General features: G+C 51.2%; 1 protein-coding gene across 1 annotated transcript; it reads left to right on the plus strand.

Annotated features, from left to right (window-relative positions):
* Positions 1-7520: 7520 nt before the first annotated feature.
* LOC120712299 (probable trehalose-phosphate phosphatase 6) lies at positions 7521-10155 on the plus strand. The gene is made up of 7 exons (XM_039998060.1): positions 7521-7924; positions 8068-8208; positions 8304-8375; positions 8543-8692; positions 8793-8894; positions 9055-9366; positions 9543-10155. Exons 1-7 carry the CDS (start codon positions 7685-7687, stop codon positions 9606-9608), a joined length of 1083 nt encoding a protein of 360 aa, XP_039853994.1. The 5' UTR covers positions 7521-7684; the 3' UTR covers positions 9609-10155.
* The last annotated feature ends 5028 nt before the right edge of the window (positions 10156-15183 follow it).

The raw sequence follows: 15183 nt of genomic DNA on the forward strand, positions 1-15183 counted from the left end.
GCCTGTAGGAAATACAGAAGAAGTTAGCAGAAAGTTGTTGGGAATACTTCCTTTTCATATTCTCCAAAATGGATGGAAAGGACATTCTGATATTTTTTTTGTGTCTCCATCACTTTTTGTCTCTCTTCTTAGACATTTTTTGTGAGCTAATCCACAGCAACCTTATTGTTATAATTCAAGTCAGGTTGTGTTATATGGTCAAATGATGAAAAATTATTTGTGTTCAAATTTGCATGATCAAACAAATACAAAGACGACGACAAGGAGAGAAGTCCTCTATATGCCAACTCCACTTCCCCTCCCCGTTTTCTTCCTTCTCTACAGAAAACAAAAAAGAAGTCTACTTCAGCCTCCACCACTCCTTCCACTGTCCCTGCATGTCAAGGTCTCAAGGAGTCCCCACATCTATCCTAGTCAATTTTGGAATCCAATTTTCCTTTTTCCTTCATTTAGGACTTCGAAAACAACTATTCGTCTTCTTCAATTACTGAGAGAGGTCTTTCTCTTCTCCAACTACTCCTCAAGACTCCATAGGTGGTACACCACAATATACTTGAAGGCGGGCCTAGCAAGAAAACTAAGGAGGGGGCACCCTATCAAAAGCTAAGGCGGGGCTTCCATGGTGGAAAATCGCAGTCTTACTATATGAAGGATGGGAAATCGAGTGGCGGCATGTGCCCTCGCTAGGTTGACTGTAGGTTGACCCCTATTTGGGACCGCAATATTATGTGCAGCGCTAGCTAGTTTTCAAATCACATTTACATATCTTCCACAATCCACACAAATCTGATAACCCCATTGTGTTCTAGCATGATTTTCCTTTTGCAAGTGACTCCTTAGATCGAGGCCTAATTTGATGGTAGCACATAAACCGTCTTTTATCTTAATAAGGCCAGTATCAAAAGAGGGCACCACATTGCCGAGAGGGGCCAAAAGCCACAATTGGTGATTTTCATCTACAGTGCGCGAAAACGATTTATAGTGATGGTGGATAACGATATCCACCACCAGAAAAATAAAAGGCTAGTGCCACGGAAATAAAGTGATTTCTATACTAGTGAGTGAAGCACACAGTTAATACTCTTATGGTATTGTCTAGGAACGTAGCTGATCATAGAAGGCGCGCTGTTTTCATTTAAACTTAATTTTCTTGCGAGGAGTTTCGTCGAAAGTTAACTGGTAATAAGAACTAACAAGTCTCAAAATATATTATATATGATGGGGCAGAAGAAAGAAAAAACTAAAAAGAGATGACCAGATTAAAAAGGTTTCCACAGCAGATTAATAAAGTTCTGCACTCGCTTTCGTGAGCTCCGTTTTTGCGGCCAGAATGGAAGTGTCGGGCTCCTAGCTAGATAGAACTACTTTTGTCTGGGGCCTGGTGGCCTAGGTAGCTAGCGAGCTCGACAAAGGTGCAGGGCCGGGCTCCATGCAGGCATGCCTCAAGGTGAAGCATGCAGCTAACATGTAGCAATATCGTCACGGCCGGCGTGCAAAGGTCGATGATGGATGGATGGATGGAATGGAGACGGTGATTGACATGATAGGTCGAGGAAACGATAAGGATTATTCGTTCCCATGCATGCCTTCATTCCTGATTCCCCGGGAGGAAGAAGGTGGCCGGGGGCGCGGCCATGATCAGCCTTCATGCCGGCGCCATGGCTGTCAGATCGAGTTGTTTACACCCTCCCCAAGGAAGAAACAAGCCATAGCCGCCATGCTGATCGGTCGACGGGACATAGGTAGCTGCATGTTCTCTCGCTCAGCGTCGTAGATTCGAGCTACCAAGACCTACTACTTCTACTACCTACTTTGAACACACGACCATCATCTATGGATCGATCGACGCGACGATGATGCCGCCTAGCCGGCCTGTGCCCAATAATTTGCAGCGGCCGGCCGGCACAAGGAATACTTTCCCGTGGCTGTCACATGCCAGTGCTCGCAGCTGGCGTCTACGTCAGCAGCAAGCATCAGCATCGTCATCTACTATATATTCGGTAGACTGCATCTATCATCGATGGCACACGTTAGCGTGACGCGCTCCCGTTCGTTCTCGGGAGCGAGCGCGAGCTCGCTGCTGGTGGCTGACTGACTTGCTAGCTAGCTATAGGCCGGTAGCTTCTATTAGGCCCCCCGCCGTCGATCGATCGACGACCCATCGCGACGGCGGGCACTGCATCATCGAGGCAGTTAGGCGACTGTTTTCTTATCCTGTATGTGGTAGGTACCTTGAGATTCCATCTCCGGGCAAGCCATGTATAGAACGATCGACGACCTAGAGAGAGAGAGAGAGCACTGATGACGCTCAATGACCGACCATCCACGCAGCTACACGTCAGCAATAAGGAACCTAATGATAACGACCGATCGTGGCCACCATGCATGTGTGTCGTCGACGTAATCCATCATTAGTCTAGTTTTCAGTGGGGAGTGTTAAATATCGTACAATTATTAAGATTGTGAACTTGGTAATTGTGCTGGAAGAGTATCGTGGTGATTACACTTCTCTCTCATCCTGTGAAACTCCACTCATCTCTCATCAGTGACCATGTCATGCCATCAAATTTACCGATGTGGCATGATATTTAATGATCATGATACTCCTACGACACTTTTATTAAGCTTGACCAACCAACCGTGCCATGCATGCTCGCGCGTGAACGGTGAACTATGCTTCTATAGATCGCCGACGATCGGGAAGCTGCTAGATTGCCACGTGTGAGTGCTTGGGCTGCGAAACGAGGAACTACTAATGAGGAACGAACTGACGAGGCGCCGACGATGCTAATGAGGAGCTAGCCAGTATAATGGGGACGCTTAATTAACGCAAAGAGCTAGTCCAGGTCAGGCATATTTGTGGAATGGGGGGCACGTGGCATGTCGTCCAGGCATTGCTATGTTGCATTCACGAGGAATAATAATAATCCTTGCATTGGAGTAGTAGTGGCTGGCGGGCACTGCACGCAGCAGCAAAGCGCGGCCAGAAATTATGCCCGGCCGGGAGATTCCGATCCGATCCCCGGCCGCGCCCGGTGGATCCAGCAGCAGCAGCAGTCCGGCCAGCAGACCTCGGCCGGACACGTACGCGCAACGAGACACCCGGCGGCCCAGAAAACGCGATCTCCACCCAAGAGCAATCATGTGATGCCGCGGTATGCATGTAGGTAGGGACCAGAACAACCATACGCACAGCCATATACCCTGCACATGCATATATAATATACTTATATATGTGTGTATATATATGTGTATATATGTATATATATATATGAGTATGTATAATATATATAAATATTCTTATTTCGTTTGTGCGAGCGAGGTGGCTGCTCCACAGCCGCTGTGCACGACCTGCAGCTGGGCCCTGGGGAAGCGGGTAATTAACTAACTGGCGACACAGGGGATTAACGTACCAAACTGTCCCCGTCGCATTAGCTAGGTGAAAAGAAGAAGCCATAGATTATTGGCGGCGCGGCAGCACGGCATGTGGTCGCCGGGGGTTGACGACGAGAGGGGAGATTTCCCTGGCGTTGCCCGAATCTTGCATTGTGCGCTAGCTAGCTGCTCTGTCGCCCAACGATGATCCCCGTCTCTTGCAAGCTACTGTAGAAGCCAAGGGTCTATTTGTAGATCTGTAACTTTTGGAGCTTTTCTTAGGATCTATTTATTAGAGCTGCAGCTTCGGGAGGTTTTTTCTGAAAAGCCTGCTTTTTTACTTCTGAAAACCAGTAATAGTTTTTAGACGATGCATTTAATTTTCTAGGAACAAAAAGCTATAAAAAGCTCAGAAAACTGAACTTTTCAGCCTTCCATATAAACTCAGCTTTTCTAAGCTTTTGGCTTTCCGGAAGCAGCACAAAAAATTCGCTATTTGTTTCAGCTTCTAGCTTTTCAGCCAGAAAAGCTGCCCAGAAGCTCAAAGAAATAGATCCGTTTGCTCTTGAAAAGCTAATAATAGCCTTTAGATGATGTTTCTGGGCTAAAAAAAAATCATAAAACTAAGATTTTTCAGCTTTCCATAACTCTATTTTTCTAAGCTTTTAGCAGTCTAGAAGCTGCGCACAAAAAGTTCATTATTTATTTAAGCTTATAATGACTTTATTTTCTGGCTAAAATGCTGCATAGAAACTTAAACAAACGTACCCTAAATCATGCAGAAGCGCTCGCTGCACGACAAAAAGGTTTGGAGTTTATTGGACGGTACTTGGGTGAACGTGATCGACACATGCACACGTAAGACACATGCACGTAGGTTTAAGGCCTGGTAATGGCACCGACCAAACCCATGGGGCTAATAACATAATGTGTGCTGCGCAAGGACTGATTGCTCGATCTATCCTATGTTTAGATGGTATGTATGCTGCATAGATAGTATATCTTGTCAGAGGGCAGACCTATAAATATAATAGTTTAGACTTGATTTCGGTCACGGGAAGATCGAGCTAGACGACACACGGGCACCGACTGGTGCTTGTGTCGTAAAAACAATTGATTGTAGACAGGGCAAAAGCAGGTTTCCGAGAGGATCTGTCATCAGATACGATGGACGACGGTAGACCCCTGAAAAGACGAAACAACAGCAGGCACACATACAGTCCGTGTCCCGCCATCAGCGGGGACTCATCGACCGACCGACGCGCCTACGTTAGCGCTGACGACCCTGCTGCTACAGTAGTATGGAAGCGATCGGCTGCACTAGCCGGGGTGAATTAGTCTCTATTAAAATCTTAACTTATGGCTCCAACTAGTTTGCACAAAACTTAAACTAAAACAAACTATCTAGATGTGCAACTATGGTTCACCTTAGTATAAAATCATCATCTCAAAAGAGTTTAGCAACCTATTGCCAATTCTATCAAGATACTACCCTATGAAAATAAAGGCACACAAGTTGCAATATGAAATACGGAAGCTAATGGAGAGGGATGAGAGGAAACGAACTCTCGACACGAGGATTTATCCCGTGGTTCGGTTTGCCACAAAAACGCCCCTACGTCCACGTTGTTGAAGCACTCACTAAGAGTATCGCTTTCCGACAATCAAGTCTCTTCTGTGAACACAATCACGGTCACCTTGATCCCAATCTTCACTAAGGGAGATTGCCCACGAAGGAGGGGTCTCCGTCCCCCGCACAATGTCGTCGACGCCGCTCCACACCAAGCCGGAGGGTCGTTGACTTGCCGGCGAGCCACCAAAGCTCCAAGGATGGCCGGCGCACAAAGATATAAAAATGGTTCACTCTAGAACCACAGCACAAGGATCTAAACCTTCTTTGATCACTCACTCAAGAGCTAACCTTGCACCAACACTCACAAAGCTTGTGCTAAGGACTAAGGATTTGATCTTTATGCTCTTGAATGGTTTGAAGATGTTCTTGGGTGTGTGTGGGATGTTCAGCAACTCCAACACTCTTCAAATGGCCGGGAGAGCACATATACAGGCCTCCAAGTCGAACTAGCCGTTTGTAGCCGTTGGCAGAATTCTGAGTAGGCATCGGAACTTCCGGTGAAAAGGCGTCGGAACTTCCGGTCACTCACAGCAACTGAAGTAGCCGTTGGCTTGCTAACACAGTTGCAGTGACTCCAGAGACCATCGGATGAACTGATACTATGGGCGTCGGTTCAACCGGTCACACACGGCAACTGGACTAGCCGTTGGGCCTCCTTCTTCTGCTGACGTCATTGCTCCGATGGTATGTTCCAATGCGCCGTCGGTTGAACCGGTGCTGAAGGCTTGGCTCCTGGCGCTTGACATCGTTTCTGGAACATAGTACATCCAATGCACCGATGCCTATCTTGACGCCGTCGGTTCAACCGGTGCCCTGGCTATCTTGACTTGGTCTTCGCTTGATCTACATTTGGTGCTCAGACTTGCACCGATGTCAGGACATCGGAACTTCCGACAACCATCGGATGCACCGATGCTACAGGCTTCGGTTCTTCCGGTGCTCATGTTTTCTGCAGAACTCATCCAATTCAGCGTTTCTTTGAGTTCTTTCTTCGTGTATTGCTTTGTATGGCCTTTTTTACTTCATCCCTGGGATCTAGAAATGTTCACTTAACAAAAACATTAGTCCCATTGATTGCGTTGTTATTCGATCACCAAAATCACTCGAAATGGTATAAATGGTGACATGTTCGTTACATAGCACTTGGCATAAACAAAAATGGAAGAAAAAAAAGTTGGTGTAATAAACCAAAGGATCGCGTGAACAAAAGAGCTAGCGGTAACGTGCTCAAGCACGGTCGAAAAAACAGAAGAGCTAGCGGAAGCGGTACATGTCGCCGACAAAAGCGCGCCCATTGGGCAGCCGAGCGGACCTTGTGCCTGCACTGACTGCAGCATGTGTGCCTAGTCACTACTCGATCGATCGGTCGTCGCATGTGTACGTGTAGACGTGACGTCCCTCTGGCACGAGCGCGCGTCGCCTGGTGGACAACTAACAACCTATGTCCGGTGCGGCGACACGCACGCCTCGGCACGCGTCTCGTGTCTGGGGACGTGCTCTGTCACATTCTGTACGCCGGCAGGCCGGTGCATCGACACGACACGACACGGCCCTACTCCTAGCAGCAGCAGCAGCAGGAGAGGTGCAGAGCGGTCTGGGCGAGCCGACCAGCCGTGTCGCAACCCGCGCGCGGTCGGGGGCCAGCCCCGATGCCGACCCTCCGTTGACGCCCAGTGCGTGGCGCTCGGCGGCGCAGGACCCCGGTTGCTGTTACGTTACAGGCCCACGGGGGATGCCAGCCGCGCTGCCTGCTCTCCTCCGAGCACACGCGTCGTACCCCGCCGGCTCGTCCCCTCCCGTCCCGGTTCGCCGTACCCCGCGTCCCCGCCTGCGCCGCCCACGGTTTGGGCCTCTGCTTCTCCCACCCGTCCCGTGGCCGTGGCCGCGCGCGCGTCACGGGGAAATCGAAAAGCAGGCTCCCAGCAGCAGGCACGCCGTCCGCGGCCGGATGTTTGCTTGCACCGGCGCACGTGTGGGCCGCCTGACGCGCCATGGCCAAAACAAGGGCTGTGTTTAGATCGCTGGAAAAGGAGAAAAAATCACATCGGATACTGTAGTATAATGTAACACTTTTCATTTGTTTGTGGTAAATATTGTCCTACCATGACCTAACTAGACTTAAAAGATTCGTCTCGCAACGTACATCAAAACTATGCAATTAGTTTTTTTATTTATCTACATTTAGTACTCTATGCATGGGTCATTTACTATATTTAATGTTTCGATGTGACGAAAATTTGATGGAAAATTTAGATTTTGGGAGTTTTTGTCATCTAAACACACCGAGGTGTGGTCGTCGCTGCTGTGCCTGGGCACAGTGCAGTACGACGGAGCGAGTGATCCCGGCCTCTCGGCGACCGAGGCCGGCCGGCTCTCCGGTCCCGCCGCGTCGTGGCGGGCCCCGGGACGCCCCGGGCTCCGGACACCGGCGCGGGCCCCGCGGCCGCGCGTCGCGCTCTGGCCTTCCGCCCGCCACCGCCCCCCAACTATAAATACCCGCCTCCCTCCTCGCGTCCTCTGCACACACCCCCTCCCTCCTCGCCATCCTCCCACCTCCGCTCTCCCAGTCTCCGGCCGCGTTCCAGCACCAGCGCTGAAGCCGCTAGCTAGCCGTTGCTCGGCTCCCCCGACACCACCAAGGCTTTCCCTTCGATCGATCGACCAGCAACTAGCCGGATGACGAAGCAGGGCGTGGTGGTGCCGGCGCCCGCGGAGGCGGCCGTCGCGGTGCCGCCCAGCTCGGCGCCGCTCCTCCCGTACCCGCCGCCGCGGGCCGCCATGCGCAAGAAGTGCCTGCAGATGGGACCTGGCGTCGGCGGCTGGGTCGAGTCCATGCGCGCCTCCTCGCCCACGCACGCCAGGGCCGCCGCCGCGCTCGCCGCCGGCGCCGACGAGGACCGCCGCGCCGCCTGGATGGTGCGTTCGATTTCCTTCCAGTGACACCACACCCGGACATGCACGAGCACTCCTCTGTTTCCTGCCGCCGCGCGCCGTGCCGTGACGCCTGCTGACTGACCCAACCGCTCTGCTCTGTTTCGTTCGTTCCCATCTTGGGGCAGGTGGAGCACCCGTCGGCGCTGAGCAAGTTCGACCAGGTGGTGGCGGCGTCCAAGGGCAAGCAGATCGTCGTCTTCCTCGACTACGACGGCACGCTCTCGCCCATCGTCGACGACCCCGACGCCGCCTACATGTCCGACACGGTACCTACTCTGCTACTAGGCCTGCCGTCTGCTTCCCCTGTTCCGCTCGTCTGCCTGCCTCTGACCGACCACCTCTTCCTTCTCCCTGTGCCCAGATGCGGCGGGCGGTGCGCAGCGTCGCCAAGCACTTCCCCACGGCGATCGTCAGCGGCCGGTGCCGCGACAAGGTACGGCGACGGCCATTACCCAATCCCCCAATATAATGTCACCGATCAATCGATCGATGGATCGAGATCACGGGGCGAGCACGCATGATGCCAATCGCGTCTCCTCCGCACTTGACTGAATGGGTGAATGATGAGCTCGGCCCTGCTGCTGCCTGCTGGCCTTACAGGTGTTCGAGTTCGTGAAGCTGGCGGAGCTCTACTACGCCGGCAGCCACGGCATGGACATCAAGGGCCCCGCCAAAGGTTCCCGGCACACCAGGGCCGCCAAGGGCGTCCTCTTCCAGCCGGCCAGCCAGTTCCTGCCCATGATCGAGCAGGTACTAGTCCCATCCCCAATCCCATGGCCGCCGCCTGGCGCCTGCTTTGCTTCTCCGATCATCCTCCGCAATGCCCTCAACAATTCCATGTCATCGTCAGGTGCACGAGTCTCTGGTGGAGAAGACCAGGAGCATCCCTGGAGCCAAGGTGGAGAACAACAAGTTCTGCGTCTCTGTCCACTTCAGATGCGTCGATGAGAAGGTAGGTACTCCACTCCAGCAATCATGGATTGGTTGGCCAATGCAACAACGTTCCTCCTCCGATTCCCCACACCTCTCTCTCTCTCTCTCTCGTCTAGAATCTAGATACCTTCTTCTTTTCTTTCTAAAGTTTGTGAATTTTTCACGGCGCGGCGCGGCAGAGCTGGAGCGCGTTGGCGGAGACGGTGAAGTCGGTGCTCAAGGAGTACCCGAAGCTGAAGCTGACGCAGGGGCGGATGGTGTTCGAGGTGCGGCCCATCATCAAGTGGGACAAGGGCAAGGCCCTCGAGTTCCTGCTCGAGTCGCTGGGCTTCGCCGACTGCGCCGACGTGCTCCCCGTCTACATCGGCGACGACCGCACCGACGAGGACGCCTTCAAGGTGCTCCGCCGCCGCGGCCAGGGCGTCGGCATCCTCGTCTCCAAGCACCCCAAGGACACCTCCGCGTCCTACTCGCTGCAGGAGCCCGCCGAGGCAAGTCCCTGCTACCCCTCTCTATCTCTCTCGAGTCCACCTCCCGTTCATTGCCGGGGGGCCCACGCCGTCGCTGTCGCCGGCCGCGTCACCTCACCTCACCTCCGCCGCCGTCCGCTTCCGCCCTGCCCCCGCGACGCTGACACATATTCCTCCACTGTCGCTGCGACGTGCAGGTGATGGAGTTCCTGCTGCGGCTCGTCGAGTGGGAGCGCCTCTCCAAGGCCCGCCCCAAGTGGTGACCGGCCGGCCGCCGCCGCCGCTGCCGCCGGTCGCGAGGAGATCGATTACCAGACGGATTAGCAGTATATATATTATATGTATCATATATATTATCTTTACATCTTCGATCATCAGGGGGGGTTAAATTAGAAGGGAGCGCGTATCCTGGCGTGTCAGCGGCGCGCCGCTCAGCTCCCCGCGTGTGGTGTCGTACGTTAACCCTGCCGAGCTCACCGCGCCATGTGCGTCCGCGACGGGGGGCCCTCCCCCTTCTTTTTACGGGGGAGGGCGCGCCCTGGGGTTGCCGGGGGGTAGAAGAAGGCCTCGGAAGCTTGAGCTTTCCGGAGCCCCCTGGCTTGCTAGAGACGATGCCATCTGGCTGCTGCGCAGCAAGGCAAAAAAAAAAAGAACAAAAAAAAACAAGAAGAAGAAGAACGTGTTGCTGCTTTAGTTTGTGTAATTAGTGCTGCTATTATTACTGTGGCCGCCTGAATTCTGATTGTGTAAAAGATGTATGAAATGGAGATCCAGCTACGGGAATATATATATACTAGAAACAAATCTCAAGTCTTGTTCACTGGAACGAATTCTACTCTGATCGTTCATGCATGTCCCAGCTTGTTGTCAGTATACACACAGTTACACACACAGCTTCCACAGGAATTACACAAGCTGCTTGTTGGTATCACTTCGCTTCTATAAGACTTAGTGGTCTAGAAGGGGCCGTTGGAGCCCTGAAAAAGGGCACAGAAACCACCTACATACATCGATCCAAATGTAGGCGGCGGCCTGGACCTTGTACTGCTTTTCGGCTGGAGCTGGACATCCATTCCATTCCCATCCAGGATGTCCCTGCTGGACCACCCCACATACATGCTAGCAGCAAGCAGCTACTGGTGTGCAATGTATGTTATCTGCTCAAAAGGCTCTCCTGCTTTCGTTCTTGGAAAAAAAAAGTCGCCTGCTTTCTTGTCAGCATTTGTTTTTCGTTTTTCAGAGCGCCTTGAGAGAGCACGATCGATCTGTCCGTTTGGCTAAGATATGATTCCTAAAAGGGTTATTCTAGAAACTAGGTCAAGGTAGGGCGTTAGCTAGCCAGAGGAGAACTCGACAGGTGATGCGCAAGTACGAAGGACCCCTCCAACTGATGACAAGCCACCTTTGCCCAACTACTCTTACTCGACGATATTGGTTGCATAATCCCTCCATCCAGATCGTGGTCATTACTGTATACTTAACGAAATTCTTAGCCAGATTTTGGTTCAATATATATGGTATATGCAGCGGCGGATCTAAAGGGGGGGCTGGGGGCTCCAGCCCAGCAGTTAATTACACTTAAATCAATGTAGCAAGAGCCTCAAATCACCATTAAATTTTCACACAAATCAACATCTCCATTGTTTCAGCCCCCTTATCTCCCATCCTGCATCCGCCATTGGGTATATGCAATCACGGTCGCATTCTAATGAACACCCCAATGTCATGGTTTTCTAGTTGCATGAAGTCTTAGGTCGAAGCAGAGCTTTTCTTTTTTAGATTAAGGAAAAAGAGTTCCAGCCTCAGCTAGGGGCATTTAGTTCCCAAACCAAAAATTTTTGGTTGTCAAATCAACGGTTTGACCAGATGTCGGGAGGATTTTTCGGACACTAATTAAAAAACTAATTTCAGAACTCACCTGGAAACCGCGAGACGAATCTTTTGAGGCCTTTGACCGCATCATTAGCACATGTGGGTTACTGTAGCACTTATGGCTAATCATGCACTAATTAGGCTCAAAAGATTCATCTCGCCGTGTACATCCAAACTGTGTAATTAGTTTTGTTGTTTAACTACATTTAATACTCCATACATGTGTCCAAAAAATACACAAATTTCGAGGTGAAAATTTGTGTGAACTAAACGCGCCCAAAAAGAATGAAAGCGTGCAGCCAACAAGTACACAGCATACAGAACTAGGTCGAAGCAGAGCTAGCGTTTTCTTTTGTGAAGTACGAGGGGTGGATGTTCTTCGCAACTGCATGCTGGTCTCACGTATCAGGCTACTTTTTTTCCCCCTTGTAGCGTATGACAAACAGACAACGAAGCCACCTAGTCGAGTGGCTAGCTAGCTGTTGCTACCATATAGGCCGTGCAGGACTTCGCTTCAACCGCTGCGGCTGTCATTCTCTGCAGGTCGATCTACTCGTCCTGGTCGACGCATCAAAGCCTTCTCTGTTATGATTGAAACGGACGCATAACAAGGCGAAAAAGAAAAACATACAGGACAATTGTCCCTGTCCGGGAGAAGGTCAATTTGGCCTTTTGTAATTCAACAAAAGCCAAAATATGCACATATAGTCAGACTCGACTTGAACAGTTTTCACGCTTCACCATGCAAATGCATCTTTAATAAATTTTTGCTAACACACACACACACAGTGACACAGTTCGATTGTTTTCTTGGCAGCCGACACTTCAATTTTCTAGCCCTCGGACGATCCCAATCGTGATTGGTGCACGTGTTGCTGCCGAAAATATTCAGATCTTTATTAGAACCTGTCGATTTTGTTTTCATTCATATTCGTTTTAGCCTCTCATCAGCAGTCATAATCAGTTGATAGTATTTGTAAAAGGCATTGTTTATTTTGTTTCATGTAACTTTCACGCTCTCTCTTTTAAAATCAACAGTGATCTGATGAACACCCCTGTTGTCTGTTTGATTCCACAAATCAGCAGATATATAGAGTACTATGTATGTACCATAAACGCATTGATAATAGTACATCATGTTTTAGTGAATAATGGCCAAATAATCGTCTTTTTGGTCCATAAATACTCCTCTCTTTACGGCTTCGACTTTTTCGAACCATAAATACCCTCTTAACCAGTCATCATCAATCCTTTTCAATTGGGAATTTGGGAGGAACATCCATCGAATTCGACAACAGATTAACTGCTATGACAGGAAAAGAAAAGAATCCAAAGCCACCACCTCACTTCAAACAAAAACTGAAGCCACAAGTACAGCTTTCCTAGCGCTTTCAAACAAGTCTCTCTCTCTCTCTCTCTCTCTCTCTCTCTCTCTCTCTCTCTCTCTCTCTCTCTCTCTCTCATTATTCGGCTCAACATCTGGACGAATGCGTGTGATTATCAGCTCATGCCTTCCTTCCTGTCCATGGATTTTCTTTCCCCGCTCTGAAGTCTGAATATATAACTGAACATCCATCCTCATTCAGTTCCGGCGAGGTATCATATCATTGGCCGGCGAGCACCTGGGGAATAACCGGTCGACAAATCACCCCCTCCTCCACCGTCACCTACTCACCTCTGCATCGTCACCGGCAGGACTCCGGCCGTAGTTTCTTTCTACACCGTCTCCCTTTCCATTGTCCTCTGACAGCGATGCGCCTGATTTCTTGGCGCCATCAAGCCCCGGTGCATGGATCGACCGGTGTAGGTGTAGCAGGATAAGAGTAGGATAAGCCCCGGTGACCGTCGTCGTACGACCATCCATGGATTGATCTGTCGCGAAAGACTAGTCGTACAAGCCAGCGCTTGTCGGCACCGATTCTGACGAAACGTTTCGGTTCTTGATGGCGCGGCTTGTTCCTGTCGTGGTGTCATCTCAAGACGCGGGGGGGGGGGGGGGGGGGGGGGGGGGAGGAGATCTGTCAGAAGCTTCAAACAGTCACTTCGATCCCTGCTGCACACTTGCATAGTGCTCGCCCACTATCTCACCGTGATTGTGGACCGAACCACCGAAGCTCTGATCAGCAGTTGAAACTGCAAATTGCTGAAGAATTGTTACTGTCTGTTGCCCGGCCGTCAGTTACAGAAACAGCTCAGGCGTGCGTGCACCCTATAGCGTCTCAAAGAGAAAGAGGCCAGTGGCACCACCCACCCAGCCACCCACAGATGAAGCAATCATTACCAGCAGCCCAAGGGTTTTCATCTGCTCCACCTTTTCTGATGGATCCATGGCATTACATATACTAGCTAGCTGGTGATCGCATTCAGGAAATGCACACGTGTAAATGCAGAGATATATCTCCTACTGGATTCACATCTGAAAGGAAATAAAGCTTGCAATCGACGGCGAAGCGATCCGATCCGGGATCACCATTGGCCACCCTGGATCACAGTCAGCCCCACATCGAAAGGCGCCAAGTGGAATCTGGGATAATGCCAATTATTTTAGCGCCCCCCCTGGCTCGGAGGACATCCTTTTCGGAGCCAATTAGCTAGCAGCGAGAGGGACGGCGAGGTGCCTCCACTAGGCAGCCATGCCGCTGCACGGAACGGGAGGAGTCAGGTGAGGAGTTGGATTCCACTTGGGTTGTTGTTGGGTTGGTGCCTTCGCAAAAGCACACACTCGGAGATGCACCCGGTGCCGAGGGCCAAGACGGAGGAGGAGAAGGAGAGGAAGAAGAAGAAGCAGCAAGCTAAGCTTCCAGTCACTTCTCTTTCACAAGTGTGTGGGGACAGATGGAGAGAGACGGGAGAGGGAAATGGGGGTAGTGCGTGATGATTGGTGGCCAAGCTACGAGTAGGAGGCATGCACACTTGATGTGCACATAACTGGCTGGTGGTGTGTGTTCATGTGTAGATCTTTCTCTGCCATTAGCCTAAATCTAGGGCATCTCTGTGCGTAGTTTAAGGATTGTTGGTTAGGATGAAGAACATTCCCATTGAGGTCGGGCAATCATTGTGAGCCTCTCCTCATGCGCGAATATTAGGCTTGGGTACGGTGAAAAGGACGCGCGCTTTATATTCGGTGACACTTTTGTTCGATCCAAAGTAGGTACAGCGAATGAGGCGCCTCACAGAAATGTCTGTCCATTGGGGTTCATTGCAGCGTGTAGTTAGGTTTCCTCTAGTTTCAAGTTTCATATCCATCCCAAAATATAAGGACTTCTGATGAGTTTACAACAAGTCAAAATATCCTAAATTTAATTTGATCAAGTTTATAGACACGACTATTAACATCTATCACATAAAAAAATAAGAATTAATTGGATATATGCAATTACAATTTATAGATTAAAATACTCTCGTCTTCTTCGCCCCTCTCATCCTCTCTCTCCTCTCTTTCATGGTGTATGGCTCCTCCTCTGCCATGCTCGCCACCTCCGCCCGCTGCTGCTACTCCCCACGCCGCCCTCCATCGCTACCTTCTCCCTCCACTCCCGACCGGCTCCTCTCCTCTCCCTTATGTGCTGTCCTACACCGCCGCCCTTGGGTGCGGTTGGCGCCACGCGGTACCCGCCCTCCGCCATCGCACAAGGTTGGGTCAGAGCGCCACACAGATGGCCTCCCAAGTTGCTGAGCTGGATAGCGTTGCGTGGGACTAGGCTAGAGCACTGCCCGCGCAGCGGGACTGGCGTCCGAGCCATATGACGACGACAATGGCGCGCGGACGCGAGCCGGGGTGGAGCGTAGTGTGGCAGGGAAGAAAGAGGGTGGACGTCGTGCTCGGCCAGCCAGGTGGCCGAGCTGGACTACGGTGCATGGATGTGTGGGGGAACGGCCAGAGCACCCCACCCACATGACAGGATGGGCGCCCTAACCGGACAGTAGGACCGTGGTGCCCGCAGACATGCTACGCTGGGCTGGGGA

Source organism: Panicum virgatum, chromosome 6K (assembly GCF_016808335.1).
Source record: "Panicum virgatum strain AP13 chromosome 6K, P.virgatum_v5, whole genome shotgun sequence".
Lineage (NCBI taxonomy): Eukaryota > Viridiplantae > Streptophyta > Magnoliopsida > Poales > Poaceae > Panicum > Panicum virgatum.

Bases quoted from the DNA above. Each gene is read 5' to 3' on its own strand.
- LOC120712299 (XM_039998060.1), top strand. From the start codon at position 7,685: ATGACGAAGCAGGGCGTGGTGGTGCCGGCGCCCGCGGAGGCGGCCGTC. The intron at 8,895-9,054 runs GTAGGTACTCCA...GCGGCGCGGCAG, and splicing joins TCAGATGCGTCGATGAGAAG to AGCTGGAGCGCGTTGGCGGA. The intron at 9,367-9,542 runs GCAAGTCCCTGC...TGCGACGTGCAG, and splicing joins CGCTGCAGGAGCCCGCCGAG to GTGATGGAGTTCCTGCTGCG.